Here is an 18,937-nt window from a genome sequence, read left to right as displayed (position 1 = left end):
TCCATCATACACTCTCCATCAGTTTCAGGTCTTTCTCAAAATTCATACCCCCCATGCCCCTGTGACCCCTCCAAGCGTCGCCCTCCTTACCCCAGTTTCAGGGTAGAAGTAAGTCATGCACTGATGCGTTGCAGAGTGTACGGACGCAGTCTGTACCCCAGTTTGAGGGTAGAAGTAAGTCATGCACTGATGCGTTGCAGAGTGTACGGACGCAGTCTGTACCCCAGTTTGAGGGTAGAAGTAAGTCATGCACTGATGCGTTGCAGAGTGTACGGACGCAGTCTGTACCCCAGTTTGAGGGTAGAAGTAAGTCATGCACTGATGCGTTGCAGAGTGTACGGATGCAGTCTGTACCCCAGTTTCAGGGTAGAAGTAAGTCATGCACTGATGCGTTGCAGAGTGTACGGACGCAGTCTGTACCCCAGTTTCAGGGTAGAAGTAAGTCATGCACTGATGCGTTGCAGAGTGTACGGACGCAGTCTGTACCCCAGTTTGAGGGTAGAAGTAAGTCATGCACTGATGCGTTGCAGAGTGTACGGACGCAGTCTGTACCCCAGTTTGAGGGTAGAAGTAAGTCATGCACTGATGCGTTGCAGAGTGTACGGATGCAGTCTGTACCCCAGTTTGAGGGTAGAAGTAAGTCATGCACTGATGCGTTGCAAAGTGTACGGACGCAGTCTGTACCCCAGTTTGAGGGTAGAAGTAAGTCATGCACTGATGCGTTGCAGAGTGTACGGATGCAGTCTGTACCCCAGTTTCAGGGTAGAAGTAAGTCATGCACTGATGCGTTGCAGAGTGTACGGACGCAGTCTGTACCCCAGTTTCAGGGTAGAAGTAAGTCATGCACTGATGCGTTGCAGAGTGTACGGACGCAGTCTGTACCCCAGTTTGAGGGTAGAAGTAAGTCATGCACTGATGCGTTGCAGAGTGTACGGATGCAGTCTGTACCCCAGTTTGAGGGTAGAAGTAAGTCATGCACTGATGCGTTGCAGAGTGTACGGACGCAGTCTGTACCCCAGTTTCAGGGTAGAAGTAAGTCATGCACTGATGCGTTGCAGAGTGTACGGACGCAATCTGTACCCCAGTTTGAGGGTAGAAGTAAGTCATGCACTGATGCGTTGCAGAGTGTACGGACGCAGTCTGTACCCCAGTTTGAGGGTAGAAGTAAGTCATGCACTGATGCGTTGCAGAGTGTATGGACGCAGTCTGTACCCCAGTTTGAGGGTAGAAGTAAGTCATGCACTGATGCGTTGCAAAGTGTACGGACGCAGTCTGTACCCCAGTTTGAGGGTAGAAGTAAGTCATGCACTGATGCGTTGCAAAGTGTACGGACGCAGTCTGTACCCCAGTTTCAGGGTAGAAGTAAGTCATGCACTGATGCGTTGCAGAGTGTACGGACGCAGTCTGTACCCCAGTTTGAGGGTAGAAGTAAGTCATGCACTGATGCGTTGCAGAGTGTACGGACGCAGTCTGTACCCCAGTTTTAGGGTAGAAGTAAGTCATGCACTGATGCGTTGCAAAGTGTACTGACACAGTTCACTGTGATATTGTTGCTTTTGTCAAAAATACCTGTTGATTTTCCTTTATCTTATGAGCATTGGGGGCATTAATCCATGGTATGTTAGGTGTGTAGTTTTTACAGTGTCTGTATTTAGGTAAGAATAGTCTACAGTAAGCTGTACTTAATTTTGGACGTGACTAGTGTTGTGTATTGTAGTTTTACAAAGTAGCATTTATGTTAGTGTGTGAGCATGTGTCTGTTGAAAGATATGCTTACTAATTTTTGCTAGTCTGCTGTTACTGTATTGGCTTTCTGATGTCTGTTTTGAACAAGAGATTCTCAGGCCAGAGTTCCAGATTTGACTTTGTGACCAAAAGATATCATTTTGTGTGCATGTCAGTGTCTGCCAAAATCATTTTAAACAGTAATGTATTGTCAGTTGTGTGTTGTTCTCCACTTTTTACCCAACAAATTCTTTTGTCTCTGCAATAGTTAATGCATTTAGACATTGTTGGGTTTGCTGCTTCAAGAATTATTTTTTAGTTTTTAAATTATTCATCCATTTGCATGCAGTGATTGACAAAAAAAAGTTTATATGGTGTGGTCATGAATCATCTAGATATTTTTAATGAGCTTTGATGTTTGATATTAATCAGTGACACACTGATTGAAAACAAATTGTTTAGTGTCATTTTATATTGTCATCTCTGACATGCTTGACAATCTCATACCATTGTCTTGATATTATTTTGTCATGAATTTTGTTGGCTGTGAGTAATTACAAACTTGAATTACCAGTCACAGTATTATGTCTATGTTTCCACAGCTAGGGTTTTTTGTTTTGTTTGGTTGTTGTTTTTTTAGTTCTAGAAAAATAAACAAACACCCATCCTGTTGCTAGATACTGTAAGTAGTAAAACAATGTATGTTGGATTAAGGCTAGGTAGTTCCTGATGCATTTTTTCCGCAATGTTTTGGGAACAAGAAAACGTTTCTGACAGTCTTCCCAAAGCAAGTTTGTCACAAATAGTTTGGGAAGTTAGATTTTTCCAATGTCTTGATTGTCATGGAAAACTTAGGAGTATCATGCAGCTTTGTACTTCAGTGTTTGTGAAAAAAAGACAATGCACCCAGATTACTCTTGACTTTTGTTCCTGATGCTGAGAAATTTGGACTGCCTGTTTCAGTCTTTGAAAAAAAACAACAACTTTATATCCCAATGTGTAGGGTGGGGTTAGGAGGAAGGGGATACAGCCAACTTCTCTGTCAGCCTTGTCTGAAGAAAAGGTTCCCTTGGACAATGTTATCATATTGCTCCACATCATTCTTCTCTGTCACCCTTGTCTGAAGAAAAGGTTCCCTTGGACAATGTTATCATATTGCTCCACATCATTCTCTGTCACCCTTGTCTGAAGAAAAGGTTCCCTTGGACAATGTTATCATATTGCTCCACATCATTCTCTGTCACCCTTGTCTGAATAAAAGGTTCCCTTGGACAATGTTATCATATTGCTCCACATCATTCTTCTCTGTCACCCTTGTCTGAAGAAAAGGTTCCCTTGGACAATGTTATCATATTGCTCCACATCATTCTTCTCTGTCACCCTTGTCATAAAAGGTTCCCTTGGACAATGTTATCATATTGCTCCACATCATTCTTCTCTGTCACCCTTGTCTGAATAAAAGGTTCCCTTGGACAATGTTATCATATTGCTCCACATCATTCTTCTCTGTCACCCTTGTCTGAATAAAAGGTTCCCTTGGACAATGTTATCATATTGCTCCACATCATTCTTCTCTGTCACCCTTGTCTGAAGAAAAGGTTCCCTTGGACAATGTTATCATATTGCTCCACATCATTCTTCTCTGTCACCCTTGTCATAAAAGGTTCCCTTGGACAATGTTATCATATTGCTCCACATCATTCTTCTCTGTCACCCTTGTCTGAAGAAAAGGTTCCCTTGGACAATGTTATCATATTGCTCCACATCATTCTTCTCTGTCACCCTTGTCTGAAGAAAAGGTTCCCTTTGACAATGTTATCATATTGCTCCACATCATTCTTCTCTGTCACCCTTGTCTGAAGAAAAGGTTCCCTTTGACAATGTTATCATATTGCTCCACATAATTCTTCAGTTTTATTTCTGTGCCAGTCAAATGGTTCCAGAGAAAAGAGATATTTCTAAAATCCAAAACAAAAAAAGCTATTCTTTAGCTCGTGACTTTGACTCATGGACCAAACTATTGAAAAGGTCATTTCTTTGTAACAGATTTTGCTCACAGGCAGTCCAGACCGTGTTGTATTTTTAAAGGATTAAAGAAATGGCTGTGACATGAATTGACAGATGAGACTGGCAGTAGTCTGCACTTTGGTCAGCATGTCAGGTGGGAAACTCCAAAGTCTTAAGAACACTCGTTGATGCTGATGGGACAGAAGTGTTTCTGTTTGATTTGTCACCCAAATTTGTGAGAAACCGGCGCAAATCCAAGATGCTTCCAGATGGTCAAGAAGTTGTGAGAATTCAGCACAGTTCTGAAAGTGCTACCTGGATCTTGTGATGGTGAAGGTCAGTGAGAGTTAAGAGACTGACTTGTTTCAGTAGATGGAAACGCACATGTAGGCATCTTTGTAAACCACATGGTAATCTAGACAGCAGTCAGTAAAGAATTACTCCTTCACATAGAAACACACAAACATGCACATGTGCACACGCACACACACACACACAGAATGGTATCATGTCTTCCTTTTATAACGTTAGGTTTCAAATAGGCTGAACATGTTTTGATGCTAAAAATAATGTGCTCATTTACGTCATCTTTTCCTCTCTTTTTTTTTTTCTTTCTTTTTTTTGTGTGCAGTGTCTCTCACATTCACTTGTTTCTGCACTTGGGATTTTGTGTATATGACTGTTTAGACAGCCGTAAACAACTTTCAAATCATTGTTTGTGAAAGCTTAGATTTTTTGTTTTTGTTTTTTTGTGTGTGTTTTTTGTTTTGTTTTGTTTTTTTGTTCTGCTGGTAGCTTTGAAAGATGCAGGGATGCATGTGTGTCTTGGTAGTCAGGAAATTAGGTTGTCAAAAGTCTAAGATCATTGCCAGTTTAGTGACATTGGATTTGAGTGGTTTTCAGTTTGTAAATGTAGTGCAGTTTTCAAACAGCATAATAACAATTGTGCAATGGAAAAAAATGTTCTTGTGAGCATTGATGGACTGTCGTGACTGCATTTTGAATATGTTCTGTCTGTTCATGGTATTCAGTTTGTCAACATTCAAATTAGGGGGTTTGACAGAATAAATTTTGTCAGCATTTGAAGAAGTGAAATGAATTATGGTTGGTCCACTAGTTGCCAGTTTTTGTGTGAAGCACTTGCAGTTTTTGTTGTCAAACATAATGGACAGAAATCATGGTAAAGACCGGAGTTGGCTGAAACTTCAGATGAACTGAAAAAAGGTCTTGGGAATCGGAACAGTTAAATGACACTCATTTTCAGTATCAAAACTGCTTTTAAGTGGAAATATCCATTGTTTAATACACACGTTTTTATATTGATATTTACAAGAAAACATAGAAACATTTCATTTCTGATCTAGTTCTTCAAGATTTGCAAGGAACTATTCATCATATTGGTAGTGTTTTTTGGAAAAAAAAAATCATGATTTTTATGCTTTAAAAAAGTGCAGTCATATAACTGTTCATTTTCTTGATGTACTGTGAAGTTTAGGCCAGTTGGACAAACTTGTGATTGGGGTTTGGGTCCTGAAGATGTCTGCACAGAGGTTATTGTCAGTCATTGTTAATGTCAACCTTTGAGTTACTGGTTCAGTCTTCAGTTAGAAAGAGAGATACAGAGAGAGAGAATATTAATTTTAACAAAGCTACTGAAAAGAATTCTCATCAATGTGTCAAATACTGAATAAAATTCTCATGCACGTGTGAGAGTCAAGTTGTGCAAGGACCTTTAATCTGTGCTGACAAATCCATGTGTAACCTGCTTATTGTCTGCATCAGAACTTGCTTGGTGGTGTGCTTCCATGCCTGAAATGGTACACCTCTTCACACACACACACATCACAACATACAAAGTACCATTTTCTAGGGAGATTTTTTTTTTTTTTTTAACAAATTCCCCTCCAGGCAGAAACATTTATTTGACACAAAGTAATTCCAAAGTTGCAGATTATGCTGTTACCCAAAATGATACGAGAAATGGATTTTAAGCATAATTGACATCAAAAGCATCATCTTCAGATTATGGAAAAGATGGGGTAGGTGGTGAACTTGGAGAGGAATATAGTTACTGATAAAAGAGGATTATATCCATCAGTGAGAGAAATGTTGTTACTGATGAAAGAGGAGGATATTCATCATTGAGAGGAATGTAGTTAGTAGTGATGAAAGAGGAGGATATTCATCATTGAGAGGAATGTAGTTAGTAGTGATGAAAGAGGAGGATATTCATCATTGAGAGGAATGTAGTTAGTAGTGATGAAAGAGGAGGATATTCATCATTGAGAGGAATGTAGTTAGTAGTGATGAAAGAGGAGGATATTCATCATTGAGAGGAATGTAGTTAGTAGTGATGAAAGAGGAGGATATTCACCATTGAGAGAAATGTAGTTAGTAGTGATGAAAGAGGAGGATATTCACCATTGAGAGGAATGTAGTTAGTAGTGATGAAAGAGGAGGATATTCACCATTGAGAGGAATGTAGTTAGTAGTGATGAAAGAGGAGGATATTCATCATTGAGAGGAATGTAGTTAGTAGTGATGAAAGAGGAGGATATTCATCATTGAGAGGAATGTAGTTAGTAGTGATGAAAGAGGAGGATATTCACCATTGAGAGAAATGTAGTTAGTAGTGATGAAAGAGGAGGATATTCATCATTGAGAGGAATGTAGTTAGTAGTGATGAAAGAGGAGGATATTCACCATTGAGAGGAATGTAGTTAGTAGTGATGAAAGAGGAGGATATTCATCATTGAGAGGAATGTGGTTAGTAGTGATGAAAGAGGAGGATATTCACCATTGAGAGGAATGTAGTTAGTAGTGATGAAAGAGAAGGATATTCATCATTGAGAGGAATGTAGTTAGTAGTGATGAAAGAGGAGGATATTCATCATTGAGAGTGAGAGGAATGTAGTTAGTAGTGATGAAAGAGGAGGATATTCATCAGACAAAGTTGTAGAATGGTTCTTGTTAGTAGCTAGGAAAACAGATGAACAAAAAACAGCCTTAGAATATGTAAACCTTTTAGACATATTTAATTACTTTCTAGATAAGACCACACAAATTGTGATTGTGCCAATTCATTTCCAGTTCAAAACCCATGGAAAAACAAATGACCCATGAATACAGTGGTTCTCTGCCAAAAACATTTTGTGGAGACCATCATAGACATATTTGTGTTGATTTTTTTTTTAACATAAAGAAATACATTATTACTTTGAAATGTAGGAGAGGTCTTTTAAATGCAATGCCACTAATTCAAATATAGGAGAGGAGACATGTTTAAGGTAATGTCAGTGCTTTGAGTTTGTGTGTTGTGTGAATAACTATTTGTTGCCACTTGTGAGTGCTTTGTGTTAGTTTTATTATGCATTTGTGATGAATTTGTTGCTCTCTTTTAAAAGTGTTAATGTGAAGTTGTGGAGTTGGGAGTTTTTGTTTATGAACCTGCTTATTTTATATCTACTGATAGCCTGAGGTGGCTTTTCAAGAAGAACATGTGATTTTCTGAAAATGATAACAGGACTACATATGTGCTGTTCTTCCATCAGATTGACATTTTTCAGACACTAATAGTTCCAAATTCCCATCTTTGAAGAGGAAATAATAGCAGGAGAAGATTGTCACTCATTGCTGGTTTTTAACTGCATATTCACCAGATAATTACCTCGGCCAGTGATTGCCGTTTGTAGCTGGTTTTTTTAACTGCATATTAACGGATCTTTTACCTCGGCTAGTTTGTACGTCAGGTACACTGTCAAACAGTTATTAAAGGGTCAACAAAAAAGACGCATTTTCTGAAAGACGCATTTTCTGAAAGAAGGGTGTGATGACTTGTGCGAGTACAAAAATGTGTATTGTTTGTGCTGGCGTAATGGAAAGAGGGACATGAGCTGTGATGAGTGAGTGACATTCACCGTGCCACACTAGTGAAAATCACAGCCATGCACCTGGCAGTATTTGCTCCTCCAACCTCATTTCATGTCTTCAATCACACTCCTGAAAACGGAGTCAAGCTGCCAACATGGCAGGGTAAAAACGGTCATGCACATAAAAGCCCACTCGTGTACACAGGAGTGAATGTGGGAGTTGCAGCCCACGAACAGAGAAGTCTTCAATCACATAATGATATTCACTCTGTGCACATGGCAGTACTTACTCCACCGACCTTGATTCATGTCTTCAATCACACAATGAAATTCATAGCCATGCCCATGATGGTACTTACTCCACCAACCTTGATTCATGTCTTCTATCAAACAATGAAATTCACAGCCATGCCCATGACGGTACTTACTCCTCCAACCTTGATTCATGTCTTCAATCACACAATGAAATTCATAGCCATGCCCATGACGGTACTTACTCCACCAACCTTGATTCATGTCTTCAATCAGGCAGTGAAATTCACAGCCATGCCCATGACGGTACTTACTCCTCCAACCTTGATTCATGTCTTCAATCACACAATGAAATTCATAGCCATGCCCATGACGGTACTCCTCCAACCGTGATTCATGTCTTCAATCACACAATGAAATTCATAGCCATGCCCATGACAGTACTTACTCCACCAACCTTGATTCATGTCTTCAATCACACAATGAAATTCATAGCCATGCCCATGACAGTACTTACTCCAACCTTGATTCATGTCTTCAATCACACAATGAAATTCACAGCCATGCACACACACACACACACACACACACACACACTATTTTGCACAGCAATCAAGAAGGGAGAGTATCAAGCAGGGGGAGTTTCGAACTGCCCCCCGGCTTTGACACCTGGACTCAAATACATCGTACATAGCATGAAAAACAAAATGAAAGCTGAGGACTATATACATGAGGAATACTGGGGGTGTCTTCCAAAAACGTGGACAATAAACGCCTTCAAGCCCCAAGAAAGAAAACGTGAACATAAAGGGTGGTTGACAATAGAAACACTGGCCACCAACACTTAAAGAAAACAACTGATGCACAAGACAAACCTGACCAAAGACGGGGAAGAAAAAAAATTGATGACTCCAAACACGGTACTGGAAGGCCAGTCGCCAAGTTGAAAAGAGTGCAAGAACAGACAAAAGAAAGTTCGACCAGCCGCCATGGCGAAGTGGTTAGCGTCGCGGACTGACGGCTGGGAGGACGCGGATTCGAATCCCAGCGGAGGTGGGTTTTTCGCCCCATGGCCGGCTCTAGGTAGACTGGGATCACACAGTCGAGTGTCATCCACTTCAAGGATGCGTCTTTGGGTGTGTTGCTCTAATTACCTGACCAACACTGCAAGTGTCTGTATCTCTCGGGCCTGCTTAACTTGGACAGGGCAGTGGCCGCGAGCATCCAGAAACCGCCATCTTAAAAGTCCAGCTTCGTTGGACTGGCTACGTCATCGACGAATGACTCTAGCTCCGGCTCCGGCTCGGTCTACTACGACGAACTGTGCCTTGGCAAAAAGGAAGCGAGAATGAGGAAGGCTCCAAAACACGTTTCAATACCAACACTGCGCAAACAGGAATCCCACTGGCACGCTTCCAGTGAAACAGTCGGCGGAAGATCGTGCACATGACAGGACCTGCTCGGCGAATGCCGGTACTGACAAGGAATGCACACAACAGATTCAAGATAAGAAGAACTGCTGCAGTAGTATCGCTGAGACCCGCGAGAAGATGGAGGCAGCAGCAGCAGTGTCCAAACTGGGGCTCGGTATACATCAACCTTGCACTCTTCTCCTCTACTTGATTGATCGCACTATCTCCCAGTTGAACAAAGAATAGATTACAAGTACTCCTGTGTCTGCTTCAAATCATCGGTTATCACGGGCTCTGCTCCTCAGTATCTGTCTGAACTTCTCCATATACATTTCCTCCAGGACTCTTCAATCCTCTGCTGACACCAGGCTCTATCAGTGGACAGCAAGCTTTATCTTTCTCAGCAGCTAAGCTCCGGAATTCTCTACCATACTCCATACTCTCTCCGACACAGTCAGTCCCTTCAGTTTTAGGGAATGCCTGAAAAGAATACCTCTTTACACACTAATATGATTAACCTGTCCCCTCCCTACCATTTAAGAACGCGCTGTTTCCATCGGCCAGGTTGATTACATATGGTGACGTCAATGGTTGTGATACATGATATAATTATACACTCAGCTCTTTCAAGTCTGGCCTTAAAACTCACCTCTTCCCAAAATAGCCTCCCTTCTCTGCCTCTTCCTTGTCTTCAGTTTTAGAGTTATGCATGCGTGCCAGTGAGAATGACTGGTGTGAAAGCGCTTTGATTTGTCTCTGCACAAGACTCAGCGCTATATAGATACCATTATTATTATTATCAGGAGGAGAGAGTGAGCGTGAGTGTGGCCACACGTGTCAGTGTGTGTGCTTGTGTGTGTGTGTGTGTGTGTGTGTGTGTGTGTGTGTGTGTGTGCCACAAACGTGTGCTGTGTCTGCACACGTGTTGTGTGTGTGTGTGTGTGTGTGTGTGTGTGTGTGTGTGTGTGATATGTTGTTATACATATATACATCTCTTCAGTTCACTGAGTTTGTGTTTACATATTATTATTGTTGTTTCTTCGGTCGTATTACTTTTTCCCCCAGTTATTGTAAAGAGCCGTGAGGCCCGCGGGTTGGAAGGCACTAGATATGTCCATTATTATCATCATGTGCGAGTCCACACCGGCCGCCAATCTACACTGCTGAGTAGCCCGGCCAGGAAACTCACGGCGGGCGTCAGCAGTCGGCGGCGGGACACGATCCGCCGCCTGGACCAGCGACGGACTCTGTACCACTGAGAACTCCGCGGGAACCGCACCGGACTTGAAGAACACCGTCACACACACACACACACACACACACACACACACACACACACACACACATTTTGGAACTCCATGCTCGATCCTGGCGGTTGAACTGAGGCTTGAAATCAGTGACCAGCGCCGCGCCAGCTGAGTCCGTCGGGTCTATGCAGAAGTTGCTTTTCTTCTCCTCAGTTCTCAGTTCTTTTGTAAGCAGGTCAGTGTGGTGGATGGATCGCAGGGCACACGTCAAGAAATTGCGGACCAGCCGGTTAAGCACCACCACCGACTGACGGACAGACCTTGACATGGCAGACAGACCATCAGTCGTGAAGGTGGCCCGCCCGCCAGGCCTCACTGAACTGGAGCCATGTCATAATAACAGAGGCGAAGGCACATGGTAGGGGACTATGAAGGTCTCTTGTAGACTGCCGACGGCCTCTCTCGCTCTCTCTCTCTCTCTCTCTCTCTCCGAGGCTCACTGTGCCGGTTTGTGCCATTGTGCAAACTGATATATGTATGCTTGAGTGTGCAGATAAGAGCTGACATCAGTTACCGACCCCGAGCTGGCCGCGTTTGCTGACCGCCGACACAACTGAGTCTGCTGAAGCCAGCACTTCCTTCCTTCCTTCCGTCCACAGAGTGACCTGATGATCAAAATGTTGATTATTCTGTCACTGCCGTGTTTGGGGGCATCTGCAGAAAAAGTGAAGCACAAGTTGTATATATAGAAATAAAAAGAAAAGAAAAAAGACCTTTTATTTCAGTCTCAACAGGCCACTCCGTCAGTCCGGCTACGTGGCGAACTGAGCGCTCAGTCCCCGGCGGAGATGGGGGGTACCCGTTATCCTGCGGAGATCAGTAAACCCAGACCCGGCGGCACAGCTCCAGCTCGTCATGAATTGACTGCAACTCAGTCAGCGGTGATTTTGTGTAGCACTGAGGTCAAGTTGTTCAAGTTGGTGTTCTTGTCCTGCACACGGGACGGATGACTGCCGGAGTTCTTGATGTCTGACCGTAGTAGGGCCTGTTCAGTGTTGCCACGGTAACTGCTGATCAGTTGCCGGATCGCAGTTGAATACTTCGCGAAAAACTTCAGTCATCAGGGTGGTAGAATTAAATTTAAGAACTACAACTCAGTTCAGTGACCAAAGCCTCAGTTTAAACCGGCTGACTGAAGTCAAATTGCAGCTCAAAGGTTGGGTATTGTGACGTCCAGTCAGTAGTTGTCCACTACTGGAATAATTTCTAAAGTTCTTTGACTTGACTGAAGTACATGATACTGACTCGGATTTACAGTCGTGTAAATGAATATATTAATCAGTTCAAGTTATTCTGCCTGTACGTTATTTTGATGGGCGACTGTGACAATGATGACTGGTGTACAGAGCAATTTAATCTGGTGACTTCCCAAGTACAAATCATATATGTATCTGTAATCCTTTGTATGGACTTCTTTAGAATTGAGAGGAAAAACAAACAGACAAACAAACAAAAATAAAATAAAATAAAATGAAACAAAACGATAAATGAAAAGAAACGCCGATCTTTATCTTGGTGGGAAGGGTGTGCGGGCGGAAAGGGGAAACTACTGGGGAAGGAGAACGACACTCTTCATAAGACACTGGATTCGTTTTCGAATGTAACCACTCCCACTCGTGTGTGTGTGTGTGTGTGTGTGTGTGTGTGTGTGAGCGCGTGCGCGCGCACTTGCACGCTTTTGTGTGTTCTGAGTCACGTCATGGAAATTGGGCCGAATCAGCACACACCCTTCACATAGTCTCAGTGACAACTTACGAAGTGGGGCTTTCTTCCGAGACCGGTCCCTCGAGCAAGAAGTGCGCATGCGCAACTCACGAGTGCATTGATTCCGCCATCTTGGATACATTCCTGCCAAGGTGGTTCTGTTTGCAGGTGTGCGGCATATCCCGATACCATGACTGCTGTAGAAAATCTTGTGCAGTCGGCAAAGCTTGCCGAGCAAGCCGAACGTTACGATGACATGGCTGGATACATGAAACGAGTTGTGGAAGAGACATATGACAAATCTGACAGCAACCCTCTCGACAACGAAGAGCGGAACCTTCTGTCAGTTGCTTATAAAAATGTTGTCGGCGCCCGTCGCTCCGCATGGAGGGTCATGTCCAGCATCGAAACGAAGAGCGAAGGGAATGACAAGAAACTCCAAATGACCAAGAAGTATAGAGAAAACATCGAAAAGGAACTGACAACAATATGCGAAGAAATATTGGTAAGTAGATACTTATATCTCGAGTATCTTTTTATTGTGTTTTTTTGTGTGCAATTTTTACAAAATGACAGTTCAGTCTGCTAGAAGAGATGCATTGAAGACAGTGATCTCGTGTTCGTTGTATTCCCCAATCACTTGATCATCTCGAGTCACTTTTATCAGATTCAAGATTCTGGAAGAACTTTTTTTTTTTTTTTTTTTTTTCAAGCGGAACGTTTCATTGTCAATGTCAAGTTCCGATGCTTGTTACCGTTATCTGCAGTTCCTGTTGGTTCTAGTAACTGTGTTGCATTGCTTTGTCATTATTATCTGATATCCTCGGAGGTTTCCGATTGTTTATTGAGTGTTTTGTTTTGATTGGAATTAGTTTCTCATAGATAAAAGAAAGACGACTTGTAAGCTATATCCTCAATCCTCTGGAAAAGTGGAATTGTTAATTGGTATATTTATGTGCTTTAAAGCTGAGTTAAAATAATAAAATTATATATGGAGAAGGGTAATGTCCTACTTTAGCATGGAGGAGAAGCTTTAAAAAATCTAAGCTTTAACTTTAAGAATATATTGTTTTTTATGTCATCATTTGTGAATTTGTGAACATGAGTTCCCTTTATTGACCAGGTAATAGAAATACACCCTGGGAAATAGTCACAACAGCAGAAGCAGGTGAAACACTTATTACTTTAGATTAATTGTTAATGTGTTTGGATGATACTGACAGGTAACTGCTCAATGAGGGTATGTGAATTATTTTTTAATAGTGTCTGATGCAGTAACATTTTCCACTATTACAGTATTAGTATTATTAGTATATTTTGTAGGAGGGCATGGATCTTGGGAGAAGTCAGTATTTGGTACATTTTGAAACATGTCCATACAGGAAGGGGTTGTGATGGTGAAAAGAGCAGCAGGAGGAAATCTTTCTTTAGGATTTGAATGTCATAATAAAAATTAAAAAAAACACCACCACCACCCTGATATTGGGATGTTATAATGCTCCTGAGCAACAGGCTGGTTTGTGTACTTGTTTCCATTAGCCCAGGTTTGATGGTAATATTTTACTAACTGTACTGGTAATTATCATGACGCCAGTTGGTCAGTGTTTGCTTTGTTGCCAGCACATTAGGCTGTTCCTTGAACAGTGGGATTAATCAGATTTGTGTACAAAGCAAGCCTTGGGGCTTCTGTTGGGGTAATGAAAGAACTGGTGTCCGTATAAATGACACATTTGGTAGGTTCCGTTAGAGGGATAATAGTGATATAGTCAGTGATGGTTGCATCTGCCTGGTATGAATTTGTTTTGCATGTGCTGTTCACGTTTTATTAGGTTTATTTTGACCTTACCATCATATTTTCATTATAATTTATAGGGAATATATCGGGCATGTATTTTTGTTTTTGTTATTGCTGCCCAATCATCCGCACCGTTTCAGTGGCATTACTCCTATGCCACTCATTCTGATTCCCCCATACATAGCCACAGGCATGTTTTTTTTTTAAAATGGTGTGGTTTGGACTTTGTGCACATGTGCATGCATAAAATGTGCACATGTGTGTGCACACAAGTGCATGCACATGTGTGCGTGTGAGTGTTAAATGAAATGTGTGTTTGTTAAAAATTAGATGTTGTTTTTTGATGACTTACTAGGCTCGTTTTGACTTTCCTGCATGTATTTATGTTGAATCTTACATTTCAGTGTTTTGCTTCTGAAAAATGTAATTTTTATTTATCACAGACTTCACCTCTTTCAATTTTTAGACAGTTCAGTCTTGTCTATAATCCTGTGGTAATCCCTATAGAGGGTAACAATCCACAATAGGGGGGTGCGCTCAAGATGACTGATGTCTGTTTGTGACCATTAAGCCCCCTAGTTCAGCCAGGGGAACCTGGGCCCCACACAGCATCAGTCAAAAAAACAAAAACAAAAAAAAAAACCAAACCCTGTCCTGTAGCTATACTGAGCCTGAGGCTCACACTGTCACAGCCAGGCCTCAGTCTCGGTCTTGAATGACTGAGGGGAAATGGCTGAGATTATATGGTCTGGAATCTGGTTCCACAGGCAGACAGCTGAAGGGAAGGAGGAGTGCCTGTGGGAGTCAGTGTGGGAGAAGGGTACCTGTAGTTTCTCTGGGTGGCTGCAGACAGTTGTAATTGTCCGCACTAAAGTACCTTCCCGGGGTGCCACCTCAACCAAACCACCCATTATCTTGTACATCATGGTGGCCTTGGCTGCAGTGTGGTGCAGCTACAGCCTGGTGATAAGCTCGGTTGCACTGGTGGTGGGGCGAAATCATGCATAATTCACTGAGCTGGTCTGCGTTGTACCATCTCCAGGTTGTGAGATACTGGGTGGGGGTGGGTCGGGGGGTGGGGTGGTTCCAGACTGGCGCAGCATATTCTAGGATGGGCCTCACAACACCCTTGTAGCATGTTGCTCGGGTGGTGTAGGGGCATCCTCTCAGGTTCCTTTACATGAAAGCACTGGTCTTGTCTGGCTTTGCTGTTGTGTCCTGGATGTGTGCTCCCCCATGGTCTTCAGACAACTCTACGCCCAGGCTGTGTTCCCAATGGGCCTGATTTTTTGAGGGTCACTGTGACCCTTTGACTGGAATTTTTGAGGGTCATTGTCACATTTCTGAGGGTCAACAGGAAAACATACAAAAAATCAATGAAGACAATTGTACAATGAAAATGAAAAGAAACCCACACCTTCTCCAAACAAGGACATTCGAAATGCTTGAATACAATGAAAACACAGTCAACTAGTTACAATGAGCACATAACCATACTCACTACTAATGAACACACAACAGCGTTTGCCTGCATCGGCAAGGGAAGTTACTCTAACACGTTTTTGGCCAGCTCAGTTTCGTCTGCTATGCACTAGCCTAAGCTTAGGCCCATGATGCGTGCTTCGCGGTTTTCCTGGAAGCCGCAAGATGCTTGTTAGTTTCAGGAAAAAGTGTGCGTCACATTGACGCACAGGGTAAAAATTTTGTGCGTCAAAGTTGTAAATCTGTGCGTCATTTACGCACATATGTACGTTTTTGGGAACACTGCCAGGTATTTGGCTTTCTCCACCTTCTGGAGTTTCTCATTATGCAGAAAGTAGGTGGTAGGGAAGGGCTTTTTCTTCCTTGTCACTGAGAGGACATGACATTTGCTGGCATTGAATGACATTTGCCAGGTCTCCCAACGCTCAAGTTTGGTCAGATCTTCTTGGAGGGCGTTGGTATCTGCTTGGGACCTGATCTGCTGGTGTAGGATGGTGTCATCGGCAAACATACGGATCATGGATCTGATGTTTTTGTAGATTTCATTGATGTAGATGACAAACAGACTGGCCAAGGATGGATCCCTGAGGAACCCCAGAGGTGAATTGGCCGATGGTGGAGATCTGTCTATAAATGTTCAACGTTCACTTGCTGGGTTCTGTTGGTGAGGAACTCTTCAATCCAGTGAAGTGTTTGTCCACGGATTCTGTAGTGACAGAGTTTGAGGAGGAGGCGGCAGTTAGGCACCTCGTCAAAGGCCTTCGAGAAGTCCAGCAAGATGGTATCCATTTGTCCTCTCTCGTCAAGTGCTGCTGCCAGGTCATCCACTGTGAGGATCAGTTGTGATTTGCAGGATCTTCTTTTGTGAAATCCATGCTGGGCATTGACAGTGATCTTGTGCTTGTCAAGGTGTGATGTGATGGCACTTCAGATGATGTGTTCCATCAGTTTGCCACAGATGGATGTCTGGGAGATGGGACGGTAGTTTGCTGGGGAGCTCCGATCTCCTTTCTTGTATGCTGGATGGACTGTAGCATGTCGCCAGACTTCAGGTATTTTTCCAGTGGCAAGGGATAGTCTGAAGAGGTGGGCAAGTGCAGGGGCCAGTTCCCGAGCTACTGTAACTAGAAGGCGACAGGGAATGTTGTCTGGACTAGCTGTCTTTCAAGGGTTTAGGTTCCTCAGTAACTTCATCATGCCCTCTTCAGAGATGATGATGTTAGGCATGTCTAGGTAGGGGCTCTCACCTAGTTCCAGGATCTCTCTCAGGTCCTCTTCAGTGAAGATGGAGCACAACTGCTTGTTTAGAATGTTGGCCTTTGCTGAGGGGTAGCTGTATGTTGCACCTGCTTTCTTCAGTGGAGCCACTCCACTTGTGTCGCATCTCTTACTCTTCACATACTGCTATAAACGACTTGCATTGCCTTCTGTGATCAGGGTAGAGATGTATGTAGAGTGCGCTGTGCGGCAGGCCTTTCTTGTCTCGCGCTGCAGGTGTTCAAATCTCTACCAGTCACTGTCTTTCTGGGTGGTCTTCGCCTTCTTCCATGCTCGATTTTTCCTTCTTGAAAGTCTTTTGATGATGATGTTGAACCAGGGTTGGTGCACTCTGATGGAGCAAGTCTTCTTTGGGACGTGGTCATTTAGGGTCTTGGTGAGGGCAGAATGGATTTTGTCCCACATTTTATGGACTGTAGTTTTCTCTGGGCCGGTGCAGAGCAGCTGCTTAGTGATGGCGGCGATATCCTGCTTCATTTTCTGCTTGTCTGCATTGGCCCAGATGTGGACAGTGCAAGGAATAGGCTTTGTCCTGGTTGGTTGGATGATGCTGTCACAGAGAATGATGTCATAGTCACTGAGTCCTGGTAAGGTGGTGCATCGTGACACAAGGCTGGGTCTGTTAGTGATGAACAGATCAAGGATGTTTTCACCTCTGGTCAGGTCAGGCAGTGGTTTATTTGCAGTAGGCCAGTGTCCTGCAGCTTCCTAATGTGCACCTGGTTCATAGTCTTGGGGTATTGGTGGCTTATAATGTTGCTGGTCTTCCAGTCAATGTCCGGCAGGTTAAAGTCCCCTCCGAGCCAGACAACATTGCGCTGGGAATGGCATGCTTGCTCAGTGACCCTGGTCATAGCAGTGGTGTACTCTTCAGAAGTGGCTGAAGGGATTCGATACAGTGATCAGTAATAAGTTTTGAGTTTTTGTTCTGGGTCTGAACAGAGACCATGACTGCTTCAGCATTAGGGTCTGATGGGAGCTGGTGTGTGATGAGGGTCTTCTTCATGGTCATGACACCACCATAGGAATCTTCCCTGTCCCAACACCATAATTTGGAGGGAATAGTTCACTGCTCAGGATGTCAGGGCATAGCCATGTCTCCACCCCCAGGATGATGTCCGCTTCAGTTCTTGCTTTTTTGGTCTGAGGCTTTGGAAGTTGATGGTTAGGACTCTTAATATTTGTTTTCTTCTGACTGGTAGGGGTCGATGGAGGATAGGGTCAGAGATTGTAGAGATACTACTAACGGAACTTGTGCTGATGCAGTTTCTTGTCAGCTGGAGTGTTGACTTCGGCAAGGAAGCACACACAGGGTGGCCCAGAGTTTTAACTGGCTCTTGGACTGGGGAACATCAAAGTCACTTTCACTTGACGCATGGGTCAGGTTCGAGAGGGAAGAGGGTTTTTTTTTTAGGGTTCAGCAAAGATGGTATCAAAAAGATGGGTAGAGAAGTTGGAGATTCTGCACTGAACAGAAAGCAGGTCCAGATGATGCTTGTGGATCCTAAGGCGCCATAGACCTCTTTGCACATGTTCATGTAGGATGCGTGAAACCAAGTCTCAGGCATCGCAGGCTATCCCTCTATCTGTCCACTTAACAGCTTTGGCGCAAACGCCACATGGATATTTTGGGGGCATTGTTGGGAGCAGTAGGCACACGAGAAAGAGACTGACTGTAGAGCATGTTGTTGTGGAGGGACAAATTGACATTTCTCAGTTCTGATGTTTGCAAAGTTAGTAAGTACAAAAATCTGGTTTGTTTACACCGGAAGTGGTAGTTGATTGTGGCTGATAGTGACTGGGTTAGTTAAATTAAATATGGTGTAACTATAATGCAGAGAATTCTGCTTTGGTTTGTGACTGAAGGTGTTGGGGACTGATGGATGACTCCTTAGGATGGGGGGTAGTGCATGCAGTCACGGTACAACAGTAATGGGGCTCCTTAACTTTAAGAAGAGATACCAGCATTACATTCCCCGTGGGTAACAAACATTTATGCTTCTCAAGTGTGTAGAAACACAACTTCAAAGAGTGTAGGTACACAAGTTCAGGTGGTGTTTGAAATATATACCTTTTGTCAGCACACCTATGTTTTTATTTTATTTG

General features: G+C 43.1%; 1 protein-coding gene across 1 annotated transcript in view; it reads left to right on the top strand.

Moving 5' to 3' along the window:
* Positions 1–18,937, top strand: part of LOC143291038 (uncharacterized) — a 49,974-nt gene that overhangs the window by 17,918 nt on the left and 13,119 nt on the right. The window contains exons 6-9 of the mRNA XM_076600622.1: positions 135–1,468; positions 9,273–9,440; positions 10,437–10,561; positions 12,332–12,781. Coding sequence (XP_076456737.1) covers positions 135–1,468; positions 9,273–9,440; positions 10,437–10,561; positions 12,332–12,781 — 2,077 coding nt within the window. The remainder of the gene's footprint in view (positions 1–134; positions 1,469–9,272; positions 9,441–10,436; positions 10,562–12,331; positions 12,782–18,937) is intronic.

This window comes from Babylonia areolata, chromosome 16 (genome assembly GCF_041734735.1).
Source record: "Babylonia areolata isolate BAREFJ2019XMU chromosome 16, ASM4173473v1, whole genome shotgun sequence".
Lineage (NCBI taxonomy): Eukaryota > Metazoa > Mollusca > Gastropoda > Neogastropoda > Buccinidae > Babylonia > Babylonia areolata.
The sequence above is the reverse complement of the archived record's forward strand: the minus strand, read 5'-3'. Positions and strand labels throughout refer to the sequence as shown.